This window comes from Marmota flaviventris, chromosome 8 (genome assembly GCF_047511675.1).
Source record: "Marmota flaviventris isolate mMarFla1 chromosome 8, mMarFla1.hap1, whole genome shotgun sequence".
Taxonomy (NCBI): Eukaryota; Metazoa; Chordata; class Mammalia; order Rodentia; family Sciuridae; genus Marmota; species Marmota flaviventris.
The window spans coordinates 53,786,827-53,802,863 of NC_092505.1; the positions used below are offsets into that span (position 1 = coordinate 53,786,827).

At 33.9% G+C, this 16,037-nt stretch overlaps 1 protein-coding gene across 3 annotated transcripts in view; it reads left to right on the forward strand.

Moving 5' to 3' along the window:
- The window catches only part of Osbpl11 (oxysterol binding protein like 11), an 80,184-nt gene that overhangs the window by 41,741 nt on the left and 22,406 nt on the right, over positions 1 to 16,037 (forward strand). For all 3 annotated transcript variants that reach the window (XM_071615252.1, XM_027936062.2, XM_071615251.1), the window contains exons 9-11: positions 1,539 to 1,679; positions 7,596 to 8,094; positions 12,177 to 12,363. In XM_071615252.1, the coding sequence (XP_071471353.1) occupies positions 1,539 to 1,679; positions 7,596 to 8,094; positions 12,177 to 12,363 (827 nt within the window). The remainder of the gene's footprint in view (positions 1 to 1,538; positions 1,680 to 7,595; positions 8,095 to 12,176; positions 12,364 to 16,037) is intronic.

The following is a 16,037-nucleotide window of genomic DNA, read 5'->3' on the forward strand; positions in this document are numbered from 1 at the left end:
CTAGCTATGCGGAACAGTTTGGTTAGGTAGCATTTGATGATGGGAGGAAAAAATCAAAAGCAAAGACATTAACAAAATCATTACCTTTTAAAATTTTTCATAACTTGATACCAACTGATAACATCCTTATATAAAGCTCTCTTGCACAGAGATACTAATGAGGCTTTCCAATGAAAGATGGTACATCAACCCCACATAAACCTGTAATGTGACAGCTGATAAGATTCTATAGAATCTTAGGATGTGAAACCATTGTTTAAATAAAAATAAGTAAAAATTGTTTCTCTTAATCAGTCATTTGGAGTTAGGAGCTCCAAATTGAGAGCTAAAACATTTTCATTTTTCCAAGGGTTGTTTTTATTTTGGATGGGGGATGCTGGGGATTGAACCCAGGGCCTTGTGCAGGTGAGGCAAGTACTCTAGCAACTGGGCTATATCCCCAACCCCCAAGGGTTGTTTTAGTGATCGATTGAAGAGCTGTACAGAGAATGTTTGTGGCATTATGATAGCATGAGCAACTATAGGATTTCAATATGTGGACCTAGAATTCTCTTGAACCCCAAGGTTTCATCCTGACAACTTCAAGAGTGAATGAATATCAAAATACAGTTTACAGTAGAGACTTGACATGTGCTTGCAGTCATTTTATTTTATTTATGTTATGCTATTTTTACTGAGGATTGAACCCAGGGGCACTTAACCACTGAGCTATATCCCCAGCCCTTTTTATTTTTTATTTTGAGACAGGGTCCTGCTAAATTGTTTAGGGCCTCACTGAGATGCTGAGGCTGACTTTGAACTTGTGATCCTTCTGCCTCAGTCTCCCAAGTTGCTGGGATTACAGGCTGTGTGACCATGCCCAGTGCTTGCAATCATTTTAAAATTTACTTCTACACATGCTGAATCCCAGTATTATGTATAATTATAATGCACCAATAAATTCTTTTCTTTTCTTTTTTTAAAATACTGAGTGTTGAACCCAGGGGTACTTTACCACTGAGCTACATTCCCAGACCTTTTTATTTTTTATTTTGAGACAAGGTTTTCCTAATTGCTGAAGCCAGCCTTGAGCTTGTGATCCTCGTGCTTTAGCCTCCAGAGTCTTCTGGGATCACAGGAGTGCACCACCATGGCTAGCTAAAAAATACTCTTATAGTTTTAGCTTTAACAGAAGGAAATATTTAATTCTCAAAACTCTTAAAACTTAAATTATACATAGTGGTGAGGTCCCCAGGCAGGTAGTGAAAGCCTGAGATTCAAATGAAACATTCTTCACTCTTTTTAAAAAATTCTCTTTCTACAAAATAAATGTATTTTATATGGATGTCTATGGTAAAACCCACAAATTTTCAATTCCAGCAATAATGGGCTCTTGGAAGGAAATTTATTCCATGGCAAAATGATAGAATTTATTTTTTCAGATTATTTTTACCTATCCTTTGATTGATTTAGATTAAGTAGAAATTTCTTAAAGTCTGATGTTAAACCTTTTATTAATGGGTATTAGTAATACTAGACTTGTTCTGTTTTACATCAAGGAACCTGAAGAAGTAAATGCAGATGATGAGGTAGAAGACACCTGTGACAACAAGGAGGATGACCTGGGAGCTGTAGAAGAGCAACGCAGTGTTATCCTGCATCTCTTGTCACAGCTCAAGCTGGGCATGGACTTAACGAGAGTAAGTAATAGTATAAACTGGCTATGGAGATTGTTAAGTCAGGACCATACTGGAAACTGTTAATGTTGTCAGGGCTTGTCTTTTAGATGATTAGTTTCTTAGTCTCTTAATCAACATTTCTTATTTTCATAAAAATCTAATGGTTTTTTGGTACAGCAGGAAGTGTAATAGTAAATCCTCTTTCTGTAAAAAATAAAAGGGATCTATTGGTATACTATACTGAAAAGTCTAAGGAAAAGGATGTAATCTGCAAAAACCATAAGAAAAAATTTGCTGAATTGGACATGACTATGTTCCAATAAAATTTTACTTTAAAAAGCAGAAGGATCTGGGTGTGGTGGTGCATGCCTGATATCCCAGAAGACTCAGGAGGCTGAAGCATGAGGTTTATAAGTTTAAGACCAGCCAGAACAACTTAACAAGACCCTACCTCAAAATAAAAAATAAGCCAAATATGTAGCTCAGTGGTAAAGCATCCTATTGAGTCAATCCCCAGCACCCAAGGGGAAAAACAAAACAAAACAGGTCAGATTTGGCCCCAGGATTATAGTTTATAGATCTATCCTCTACAATCTTGCTAATTTAAAAGTGTGATCTAAAGGCCAGCAGTATCACCATCCCCTGGGAGTTTGTTAGAAATGCAGAATCTCAATCCCTAGTCCCAGACTTAATAGACCAGAATCTGCATCTTAATTAGATATCTGATTTATATGTACATTAAAGTTGAGAAGCATTGATCTATGATTTTTAATTTTCAACCAATCTTCTTTATTCACAATTAAAATAATTAGTGTGCTTTAATTTATTTAAACAATTAATCCATAACATTAATTTTGAAAGCAAATTAGGCTTAAAGCCTATGTATCTCCATAACATTAATTCTAAAAGCAAATTAGGCTTAAAACCTATGTATCTCAAATATTAATTACTGTGGGATTATTTACCTTGAATTACTACTGATATGATTATGCATTAATATGGAATTTCAAATTGACTTATCTGTATGTTACCCTTAAAGATTTTGTTACCCTTAAAGATAATGAAAGTTTAAGGATTATTTTCAGTGACTTGTTCATCTGAAAATGCAACTTAAATAGAAAGCATTTTAAGTTTAGCATTCACTTTAAAGCTCATAAACATCGAAAGCTTTTCTTTTTTACTTAATTTACTGTGCTTCACAGTAGGTTTTTTTTTTTTTTTTAATTTATTTTTATGTGGTGCTGAGGATCGAACCCAGGGCCTCACACATGCTAGGCTTTAGGTTATCACTCTATCGCTGAGCCCTAGCCCCAGCCCCTATAGTAGGTTTTAAAAGTGAACAGGTTGCTTTTCAAAGTCTACTAAGGAATAGACATTTTAGGAATTAATAAGAACTCATTAATTATTTCATTTAACCTCAGTACTTCAACTAGTATCATTTTATTCAAGAAATATCTTCATATTATTGGTCCAGCAAAGACTTTATTAGTTGTGAAATTAATAAAAATGAGTAGTCATCTGAGGGGTTTGTTTGGTATCAGTATGGTATTTCCTATCCCTTGGTAGATTTTAGGTTTAGCAGGCATAAAAACAATGTTGAGGTTACCAAGTATAAGAACATTTGAAAAGAATGTTCTAGTAAAACTGTCTCTTCGCGTGAATACTGTACATATATACTTCTCCATATTTGTGCCATGTTAATTAAAAAGTTATGTGTTAATATTCACTGAGGACAAATTAGGAATAATCACGTAACATTTAAACGAATAGTACTTTTCAAGCAATATTAAGGAATCTGTGACTAAACTGCAGTGACACCTACCTCCTATCTAAAATATCACACCAATTAACAAATATCTACTGAGCCCATATTATATTCCAGACTCTGTGCTAAGTATTGGGACAACAAGGAAGAAGATAGCCATGGGCCCAGCCTTCATGTTTTAGTTAAGTAATATATATTTTCTCCACATGTTGTAAATGAGTAATGTACATTTTCCCTATTGGTCCTTTTTAAATAATATTATTATTATAATTAACATGTCATAGAAATTTTTAAAAAAGAAAAGAATTTCCCATCATACCACCATGCTAATATATATATAGCTTTCACTTTGAAGATTCTTTTTTATTTTTATTTATAGGCAATTTGCTTCGTTTTCTTTTTCCAGTTACTATCTTTTCTTTGTTGAAATATGTTTTACACACAGAAGACTAAAGTAAGAATACTTATAAACATTCAGAGAATAATGGTAAAATGAAACCCATTTACTCATCCCTCTCACATTAAATTATAGAACACTGACGGAATATGGAACCTCTTTGAGTGCCCCTCCCAGTTGTCACGTACTATTTCCTGAATATAGCAACTTACTTGTTTTTTGTGTTAATCATCCTCTTAGTTTTCTCTATAGTTTCACCACTTGTATTTGTACCCCATAACAACATTACTTAGTTTAGGAAGAGGTGAATTGCCAACACAAGCTTAATTAGCTTAAGAAAAGGGTTATTTTGCCATTTATAGAGGACAGCTCCCTAATGAAGGGAGGCTAAACATTTGAGTCTCTGGTTTCAGCTTCTTATAAAATATTGAGTTGATAAGAGCCCTTTTTGTAGAAGACAAAAGTTGTGAGTGAATCCTGTAAAATATATATGTCTCAGAACATTTGGTGCGAACCAGCTACCAGACTTTCAGCAAGAATGTGGGCAGAGGGAGTAAGGTGCTTAGTATTTTTTGCTTCTAAGCAAACTATGACCTACCTCCAACTCTCAGGAGCAGATTGAAGCCAGAATTCGACTGGGGGGAAATTAGTCTTCAGCCAATCCAGCAGCAGTGTGGAGTTGAGAGTATTGACTTCATCAGCAGATGGTCAACAGAAGCCAAATACAGAAACAGTTGAGACTACTTTCTCTAGGACGTTCTGTCCTCTGGTTTGGAAAGGTGATACAGTAGCAGCATGAAGTGTGTAGATGAGTCTTCCATGTCTGTCTCTTGAGGAAGAAAGTAACCCCTATCAAGACTAGAATGAAGCTCATAGTTTCTTCCGCCCTGAGTCAGAAAATCAAGACAAAAACAGGGTTAGTATGAGTTTTGTAGAAATTTCACTTTCCCTTTGCCATTTGATCTTCAAATAGCATGAATTCCTACAAATTCCATACTTCTTGCCACTATATTTGATAACCATTCTGGATTTGTCGGGGTTTTCTACATTTGTGCATGTTTAACAAAGTCACATCACTCTAATCTGAACCAGGATTTCTTTACCTTTCTAGATCTAACCCATTCTTCTTTCTTAGTTTCCTCTCATTTTGTTGAAGCACATGCTCCCCCTCTAATTTCTGTGAAAGATCTGTAGAAAGGGAATGTGAAAATGTGTTTCTGAAATGTCTTTCTTATGTTGCTTTCATATTTGATTGTTAGTGTGGTTAGAATTTGTAACTTGTAAACAAATTTCACTCAGAATATTGCCTCCTTACTACAAGATTCTGGTGAAAAGACTGAAGTCATTATGAGTGTTAATCTTTTATAACCCTTTTTGTTTCTTTTTCTCTTTGAAATTATTCTGTATCTTTTTTTATGGCTCTAAGGATTGAAAGTAACTCGCACTTTACTGGGAGTTACTTTCCCTGCCCCATTCCCTTTTTTTCTTACACAGGGTCTCCCTAAGTTGCCCAGGATGGCCTCAGACTTGTGATCCTCTTGCCTCAGCTTATTGTTCTGAATCTTGATCCAGGTTTCTTTTTACCTATTGTCTCTGGGTGCTTGCTGATCTTTTTCAGTGTGACAACTAATATTTTTCAGTTCTTTGACATTTTCTTGAATTACTTTTCTTTTTTTCTTTCTTTCTTTTTTTTTGGTACCAGGGATTGAACTCAGGTGCACTCAACCACTGAGCCATCCCCAGCTCAATTTTGTATTTTATTAGAGATAGGGTCTCACTGAGATGGCTTAGCACCTTGCCATCATTGAGGCTGGCTTTGAAGTTTGATCCTCCTGTCTCAGCCTCCCGAGCTGCTGGGATTATAGGCATGCACCACCATGCCTAGCCTTGAATTACTTTCTTAATGATTATCTTTCTTTTTTTTCCCTGTTCTTTCTGAAACCCTTTAATGGCCATTGAACTCCCTGTTCTGATCTATTTTTCTCTCTTCTCCCCTAATTTTTTGGAGATTTTCTTACCTCTATCTGCTAATCCTTCTCTTCAGTTTTAACATTTGTTAGCATGTTTTTAAACTTTCTGAATTTTCCTTTTTACAGAAGCCTCCCTGTTTCTTTTTTTTTCTCAGTTCTCTGAAGATATATATATATATATGTAAAATTTATTTACTTATTTATTTTTTAATACTTTCCCCCTCTTGTGAGGTTTCTGTTTATTCCATATCTGTTTCTTTATTTTGGCCTTTATATTTCTAATTAGAGATCTGGCATTTCTTGGATTTTTGTCTATGATTAAGTTTAGGGAAACAAAAAAAGCTGATTTTAAGTTTTGAACATGTGGATAATACTTGTGTTTTTTATTGTCCAGTAATCTGGATGGGTCATGTGTTGGGGAAAGTGGTATCTGAATCATTGTTTTTTTTCTCTAGGATTGGCAATTTCCTAGAAGAAAATTTTCTCATCTCCTGTGTGGTTGGTTAAACAACTAGATATTGAACAGGAAAAGAGGATGGGCAGGAGAGAGTCTCAGCATCTAACATTTAATTTACAAAGGGTTACTTACAACCCTTTTTATCAGCTGAGTGTCTGTACTCTTACAAGCCCCCTATATTTTCTAATCTAGAGAATTAACCACCTTGTTTCTTTTACTCTCCAGAAACTAAACCTCTGGACTTTATAAACAGATTTCACTCAGTCATCTTTATTTTAGCACTCCTCAAAACCTCCAGATCCATAAGTACCTGGGGCTGTCAAGTTCCTGAGCTTTTTCAGGAATCTTTAATGGTAAATTGCTTAAGGTTCACTTTTCTAATTAATAAACTCCTGAATTTTGTTACTTTTTGTATACCTTTTTGCTATCTCTGCGTTTGTCTTTATATAGAATTTATTTAATGTCATTTAAATGAGATTTCAGTAGAAAGCAAAATTAAGATGTGTGTGTTCAGTTCATCACCTGAACCTTCATCACCTGATGTCTTTTGTGTCTCATCTTCAAAACCATAATTTTGAAAGACTATAATGGTTCATTAGGTGGAAGTTCTGTATTTAAATTATCTAGAACCATGTTTAAAATGTAAATTGTTTTAATTCATTTTACATTCCTTTTCTTTCATTCATATTATTTCTTTCCTTTAAGCTAGATTTCTGTAGGAATAATTACCATGCTAAATGGGTATGAACATCTTAGGGCTCTTGAAAAATATCACCAATTTCCTTTCACAAAGAGTTGAATCATTTTGCAGTGCTTCTCCAGTTCTAAGTGAAGTATTTAATCTTTCTTTTCTGCCTTTAGTGTCAGAAGTTCTTCTCTTGTACTTAACATTAATTACAAGTTACAGGTTTTACTTTGGTCTGTGAACTCTTTAGTCTGTTCCCAGGAAATGGCATTTATTGCCTCTTCTCATATCTTCATCAATCACCTATAGTTTATTTTCAAGGTAAGAAAGGAGAAAAGACATGGCTCACATTTACTTTGGATTTTAAAACCATTTTCCTGATGATACTTTTATCCAGTCTAAAAGTTTGAAGATTTTTTTTTTTTTCCCTATCTGATCTTCTCAGTATCCTAAATTTGGATTTAATCTTAACCATTTGGGCAAGCTCTCATTTCCTTTTAAGCATGCTTATTTTTTACTGAAACCAAATCCTTTTTGTTTGTATCTTTGTTTTTAATATCTATTTATAATGAAATGCTTTCAAAGCATACAAATAATTGTCTATAGATGTACACATGAATTAAATTTTCCCTTTTTGGTTCATTTTTGTTATTGTTGTTTTAGGTGGTGCTCCCTACATTTATCCTAGAGAAGCGTTCCTTGCTGGAAATGTATGCAGACTTTATGTCTCATCCAGACCTATTTATAACCATCACTAACGGAGCCACAGCTGAGGACAGAATGATTCGCTTTGTTGAGTACTACCTTACCTCATTTCATGAAGGCCGTAAGGGAGCCATTGCTAAGAAACCATACAATCCTATCATTGGAGAAACATTTCACTGCTCCTGGAGGATGCCGAAAAGCGAGGTTACATCCAGTGTTGCTAGCAGCTCTTCCACCCAGGCAGTCACGAATCATACTTCTCTATCAGAAGATTCTTCAAGCCAGGTGGGATCAGACTATTACACAGTCAGATTTGTTGCTGAGCAGGTTTCCCATCATCCTCCAGTCTCAGGATTTTATGCAGAATGTGCAGAAAGGAAGATGTGTGTAAATGCACATGTCTGGACTAAAAGCAAATTCTTAGGCATGTCAATAGGTGTGACAATGGTTGGAGAAGGTAAGTAGAAAAATTGTTCTTCAATTTTTATTATCAAACTATAGGGGGCTGGGGCTGGGGTTCAGTGGCAGAGCACTTGCCTAGCATGGGTGACGCACTGGGTTCAATCCTTAGCACTGCATACAAAAATAAGCAAATAAAATAAAGGCATGTTGTCCATCTTAAAAAAAAAAAAATTAAAAACTACAGTTTTTAATTTTGGGAATCTGTATAAATATTAATTACAAATTGGAAGTTGTGTATACTGCTTTTTTTTTTGTCTGATTCCTAGTGTGTTCCAGATGTATGTTGAGGCACAAGAAAAGTGTGTATAATTTTTTTTTGGGCGGGTATTGAACTCAGGGGAGCTTAACTATCCCTGGCCCTTTTTAATATTTTATTTAGAGATAGAATCTCACTGAGTTGCTTAAGGCCTTGATAAGTTGCTGTGGCTGGCTTTGAACAGTCCTCCTGCCTCAGCCTCCCAAGCTGCTGGGATTACAAGCGTGTACCACCACGCCCGGCAAGTAAAGTATATCTGTGGACTAATGTGAATTTTCCTTTAAAGTAAATTATTTCTGATTTTAAGTACACTGGGGATTAAATGCAGGGGCACTCGAACACTGAACTGCATATCTAGCCTTTTTTATTTTTTATTTTGAGTCAGAGTGTATGTTCAAAGTTTTGTAAAATTAGGATTAATTTTATGTATAGTGTTCTGCTATTTTTTTTTACAAAATATATTAATTTTCCCATGACATTGATGCAGCATTTTAATGACTATATAATACTCCGTGAAATGCATTTACTATCTTTTATTAAACTACTTTTCTGTATTTGGACATTGAAGTTGTTCCCTTATTTTCGTTATTATAAAAATCACAAGAAATATCTTCTAGGAAAGTTTTTATGTATATCTCTTATATTAGCAGCTACTCACGGACTATTTTAAAAATACATTGCCAAATTTTAATTCTATTTCATCAAAAAATTATGAAAAAATAATTTGAGAAAATAGTGTCTTTTGGGCAAGAATACAAAATGAAAACAAAAACCTCCACAGAAATCCTTAAAATGTTAATGAAAACATAATGACAGAAAAAAGAAAAACTGTGTGCAAAGAATAATTTGTTGTGAATGTAAACTTGCAATGTAAGCATGGCATAATTCAGCCCGACTCTTAACATTTTAAGATTGTATTATAGTTTGTAAGAAAACAGTTCATTCTCCTTTTCAGTTTTCCCTGTTGTTTAAGTTCCATTGTGATATGTTTTATCAATTTACCAATCAAGTTAATTATAACTTTTATAATATAAAAAAAATTATATTTTATTAGTTAAAAAAAAAAAGTTTGCCACCTTCTGAAAAATGCTCTATACCATTAGCCTTAGGCCCATTGTAGGTCAGTTTGTTTATTTTTAGATGAAAAAAACGAAGTTTAGAGTGATGGGACATGTCAAGATTATAAAGGTTGAGGCATAGCCACATTTAGAACCTCACCTTTCGACTCTCTCATCCCAAGGACAGTTGTTCTTTCCAGTTTATGTATCAGAAAGAATCTAGTAATGATAATGTTTTCCACTCCCAAAAAAGGAGAACATCTCTATAGAAATGAGGAAAAACATTACTATGTTCACCATACTTTAATCTTTTTTTTAAATTGATTTAAAAAACAAACAAACCATGCTTTAATCTTGAAGGAGGTGTATAATAATAAAATTTTTATTATCAAAATGCTAGTATATATTCATTCATTGTGTTTTGGAAATTTAATTTCTATTGGTTACCCTCAGCAAGAAGTAAATAAAATCAGGGAATGGCATTTATGAAAATTAATTTTGTTCCCCTTATACTTTTCTTTTTTTTTTAATAAGGAAACATTCATTTATTTAATAGATAAATAAGATTTTAGAATTCTGTGAATCTCAGTTATCCTAATGTTTCCATTATCACATGTATTCAAAACTGGTTGTGTATTCTTCATATTTTAAATGCTACATTTTTCACTGCTTATGCTAAATATATTCTTAGAAATGAAAAATCAAAAACCCAATTTAAAGATTACATATTTTTACAAAAGTAATAAAAATGCAGCATCCTTCCCAATTTAGCATTAAGTTATTAACCCTTAAGATATACTCAAGTATGTTGTTTATCTTCTGACAGTTTCTGTTTTATAAATGTACTACAACCAGAAACATATTTCTTCTGAAATGGCTCAATACTTTTTATTTATTGTTGCCCTTTATGAAGACTCTAAAGAGCAATAATAAAAAAAAAAAAGTTGATGTTGCTTTGGGTAGATTACATTATAATCTCAGTTTGTCTTTGGTTGTCCTAAAAACCATATAAAAATATTTATCGTGACTCTTGCCCTTATTTTTGAACATTAAGAACAGAGTGGGCACAGTGGCATACGCCTGCAATCCTAGCGATTTGGGAGGCTGAGGCAGAAGGATCCCAAGTTGAAGCCAGCTTAGACAACTAAGGGAGACCCTGTCTCATAATTAAAAAGGACTGGTGGGAGAGCCCTTGTCTAGTGTGTGTGAGGCACTGGGTTTGATCCTTAGCACCAAATATATAAAAAATAAAGGTAAAAATTTTTTAAATATATAAATAAAAAGGGCTGGGATGTAGCTCAGTAATTGAGTTCAGTCCCCAGTACTGTAAAACAAAAGAACAGTGTACTTAGTGAGCATTCATTAAGAGAGAAATGCATGAGTTCATACTAGAAGTTCATATCCAATTAAATATTTGGTCTGATAAGACACAGGTAAAAAACTCAGGAAGGTTAATAATGTAGCTCATCTATCCTTTAGTGTCTCTTAATTTTCTAATATAGATTGAGTACTCATTAATGTAATTCCCTTTTTTAAACAATCTTTAATATAGCATCACTTAATATAGAACAAACCCCATTAGAAAATACTTGTTTAAAATCCACCACTTACACCAAGTGCTCACCAAGTGCTCACCTAGCTACTTAAGAGGCTGAGACAAGAAGATCAAAAGCTCAAGGCCAGGGGCTGAGGTTTTAGCTCAGTGGTTGAACACTTGCCTCGCATGCATGAGGCACTGGGTTTGATCCTCAGCACCACATTAAATAAAGAAAGGAGGGAGGGAGGGAAAGATATTGTGTCCATTAAAAAAAAAAAAAAAGTTCAGGGCCATCCTGGGCAACTTAGCAAGATCCTATCTCAAATATAAGAGTAAAAAGGACTGGGGGTCTAGCTCAGTGATAGAGCTCCCCTGGGTTCAATCCCAAGTATCAAAAAACAAAAGCATCACTCACATCTCTTGTAGCTTCACCTTAAATATTTCAGAAATTGGCAGTTTATTTTATATATTCATATATAATTTACAAATTATTAGTTTTTATGATAGAATTACATTTTTTCCTTCCTTGATATACATAGACTAGAATGAAGAACACTTTTCCCATCATATTATCTGAGTTTAAGGCCTATCGATCCCTTATTTTATTTTATTTTGCAGTATTGGGGATTGAATAGGAGCTCATGCATGCTACAACTGAAATAAATTCCCAGCCCCTTTTAATTTTATTTTTAGAGAGGGTCTTTACAGTGTTGCCCAGATTGGGCTCAAATTGAGATCCTTCTGCCTCAGCCTCCCAGTACTTAGAATTCCAGACTTGTGCCATCATACCAGCTATATATACCTTTATACAGTAGCTATTCAGTTATTCCCAAACTGCTGTGAAAAAGTTATTAGTACTAACTAGTGACCAGATCTTAACATGGTACAGTATAACATGTCCTTGAGCTCTGCCTAATGGATTTTTTTTTTGAGCATTAGCGGGAACTCAGATAGTTTCCACTATAACATTTATTAGTCCCATAAACCCCAAAGGGATAGTAAGATCATGGTGAAATAAATCTGATTCACTATACCAGGAAATGTTATCAAATGTAATTGTAAATGTAGTCAGTACCATCCAAAGTTAAATGAAGGTTAAACAAAATAATCATGTGGGAAGATAGGAATCATGTACTAGGTCATGTAGTGGACAGGGAAAAAAATAGTGAATTTTTTGGTAGCACTATGTTTCTTTAAAAAGATGTTAACCATGTTTTCATACACAGGCATCCTCAGTCTACTGGAGCATGGAGAAGAATATACTTTTTCTCTTCCTTGTGCATATGCCCGGTCAATTTTGACTGTTCCATGGGTAGAACTTGGTGGCAAAGTCAGTGTCAACTGTGCAAAAACTGGGTATTCTGCCAGCATTACCTTTCATACTAAGCCATTCTATGGTGGCAAACTGCACCGGTAAGAACATTTTAATGGTATCTGGTTCTCATTCTTCTCTTTGATCTTGTGTTATAATTCCTTATTCTTTTTCTGCTTTGTTTATGTAGATGGGATTGTATTTTTATGTTTATTTTTTATTTAAAAATTTATCTTTCTAGACATTCTGGAAATAATAACCTAGTTTTTAAAATATTAACACTGTTAACATATTGAATAGAAAATTTTCCTGATGAAGTAACTAATGACATGTAGAACAGAATTTTTAATAAATGAATATACAAATCTCTGGCCCAATTCTGCCTAAGAGGAATTATTAATACTGAGAAAACTTTCTTGATAAAATAGCTAATGATATGTAGAATAGAATTTTTAATAAGTCAATATGCAATCTCTGACCTAATGTTGCCTTGAAGGGAATTCAGATTTGGATCCAGGACTCAGTAATCATTGCTTTTGCCACAAGTTAGGGTGAAAATATGTCGAGTGTAAGAAATAGTTCAAGAAACACAACAATTAAAGTTAGTTTCTTTAGACACCAATACTGAATGCTGGCTTCTGTCTGAATTCATCTAGGAATTAGCCAGTTATAGTAGTTCTTTCCTGCTTTGTATCTTCAGCACTTCTCCAGATTACCAAAACCACATGAAGACAAATTTTCCAGTAAGATCTTCAGAAGAATACTGATTCTTTCCTTAAGTGTTTTGATGTCTATTCTGACTATCTTGCTATAAACTTTTAGGGGGGTGGGGGTAGGGATGGTACTGGGTATTGAACCTGGGGTACTTCACCACTGAGCTACTCAGCTCTTTTTTATTTTGAGACAGGGTCTTGCTAAGTTCTTGAGGTTGGCCTTGAAGTTGAAATTCTGCTTCAGCATTTCAAGTTGCTGGTATTGTAGGCATGTGCCACTGTACCCAGTTTTTCCTACAATTTTTTTTTCTCTTTCCATAGTTTTTTATTAGTATAATAATAGGATTTGTTATTATGTATTTGAACATACACATAATATTTTTTAAAGTGATGCTGAATTCTTTTTTATTAGAATTTTTAATATTTATTTTTTAGTTTTCAGTGAACACAACATCTTTATTTTATTTTTATGTGGTGCTGAGGATTGAACCCAGCGCCCCGTGCATGCCAGGCGAGTGCGCTACCGCTTGAGCCACATCCCCAGCCCTACACATAATATTAATAATATAATTTAGCCAATATCACTTCCCAACACTTCCTGCTCCTATAAACTTTTCATTGAAAAAAATGATATATATACAAAATTGATGCATTTTTGCCAAAGAAAAATTTAAGCACTTTGAAGTAGACACAGTATATTAGTAGGCCCAAAACCTGCCTCATGCCCTGTTAACAGTTTCTCTCCATCTCCATCTGCTTCTCTCTCATGTTCACCACTTACACCCCTCCTACTTGAGGTGGTCTTTATACTGATTTCTAACACCATAGATTATTTTTTGCCACTTTTTCAATTCTGTGAACAAATGACATTGTACACATATATTATGTTCTCTTTCATATCTAACTTATTTTGCTCAGTGTTATATTTTTGAGATTCATCCATGTACACTTGGAGTTTATGCTCCTTACAGAGGATCACATTCCATTGTATGACTATGCCACAATCTATTTTTTTATTCTAATGTTGATGGGTATTTGAAATTTCTAAATTTTGGCTATTACAAATACTGGTACTAGAACAGTATTTGGTGAACATATGTGTGAATGTCTGTTGAGTAGATACCTAAGAATGGAATTTCTGGGTTCATAGGATTAATAAGTTGAATTTTATTAGATACTGCCAGATAATTTTAAGTGGTTATATCAAAACACACTCCAGTTGTATATGAGACCTTCATGTGCATATGGCTATTTTACTTCAGTGGAAGACTGGTACTCAACAGTGTTGAAGGAAGTACAAAAAAGCTAGGTTCTGAGGCATTGAATGGGCCTTTAAAATATAGATTTCAAAACACTGAAATAGCAAATATTAACAAAATACGTAAGCATAACCACTAGAGATTTTCAGAATAATTATTTTCATTTAGAGAAGATATTAATGTGATCACAATTTATTATGAGTGCTTCTTCTCACTCCTCTCATCATAGTGATCATAGGATTCAAGCCTTAAAACTAGAAGGGACTTGAAAAGTCACTAAAGCAGAGTTCACTAGATGCTTAAATCTTTTTGTAACATTTCTGGTAACTGATTTGTTCAATCTGTGTTGGAACATTTATTATTAGCACAGAATTCAATGTGTAAGGCTTCCCCTCATTTATATAAAGTTAGAGCTGAAATCTATATCCTAACCCATGACATTCTTATATTGGTCAAAATGGACTTCAGAGTCTCTGCTTCAGTAGAATGTCTAGGGGAAATAAAACTGCAATAATAACTTTTCCAAATCCAGCTGTTACTGTTATATTGATAATTTTTAGGGGGACATGTAGTTTTTATTCTCTTCAGTTTATTTTCTGGATAAGAAGCTGTTAGTTGTCCATTTTGCAAAGTATTTCCAGGTTCTAAAACTTCATTCTAAGAGTATATATGTGTACATATGTATATTTGTGTGTTTGTGTATGTGAATTCCTATACAGCTCATATTATCTAAAACAAGATTTTTTGGAAAAACACATTGTTTATATACAAACTTGTTTCTTTGATTATTTCATCTCATTTTCCCCAAATGGCTGTGAGCTTTTTGACATACCTGTTCTGTTTGGGGGCCTCCATTATAGTAAGTGATATGTACATATTTACATGTTTTTCTTGGGAAATAGGATTGAGTATGAGTTTCTTTCCTCTGGGAGATAGAGTCTTGTCTGTACTGTCAAACTGTAGCTATTCACAATAATCCTTTAACCACTACTAGTGAACTTCTTAGATATGAATCATTGGATTTGAATTTTTAGATTGTACACGATTGGTATCTCCTTTCTCCTCTAGCATAGCCCTTCATAAGTTTCAGTACAGCTATTGTAGGCTTTCATTTTTCTCTTCTGTGAGTTTAATATCTTTATTTTTTTTAATAGTCACTGGTAACATGAAGAACCAAGAGGTAGTTTTGCTATTAGCATGTTTTACCCACGTAACTGAAATGAAAATCCTAGAGGCACATGTGGGAGTAGATCAGTAGACATTAATAGCATTGTACAGTGTACAGTGTACAGTGGCAATCAGCCTAGAAGGAAATACTGAAGATTGTAAACACCAACATACATGGAAATTCGTGTCAGAACATTTAATTGTATCTAACTAAAAATCTATAAACGTACCATCATTTCTTTAACTTTCAAATTAAGTATGTTTGTTTATATTCTCATTAAGCCCTTGCCATGATTTCTTTTAATCCTGATGTAAGAATTCCACACAATATTTTTTGCCAGCTAGCATTCAAAGGCATTTTCTTTTTGGTACCACCCAAGTGGTAGTGAAAATATTCTAGATGTAGATAATTGTGGCAATTTAGCCACTGTGTACATTTATCAGCATTAATCAGGCTATACATGTAAAATGAGTATTTGTTACATGTAAATTATATTACAATAAACCTATAAAAGTAGAATAAACTGAAGTTATTGATGACATATTAAGTAAATAATGATCATTTTACTCAGTAAAATAGTCTATGCTTTTTTTTAAAAACTCTTCAGAACCAAGGACCAAACTCAGGGCCTTGCA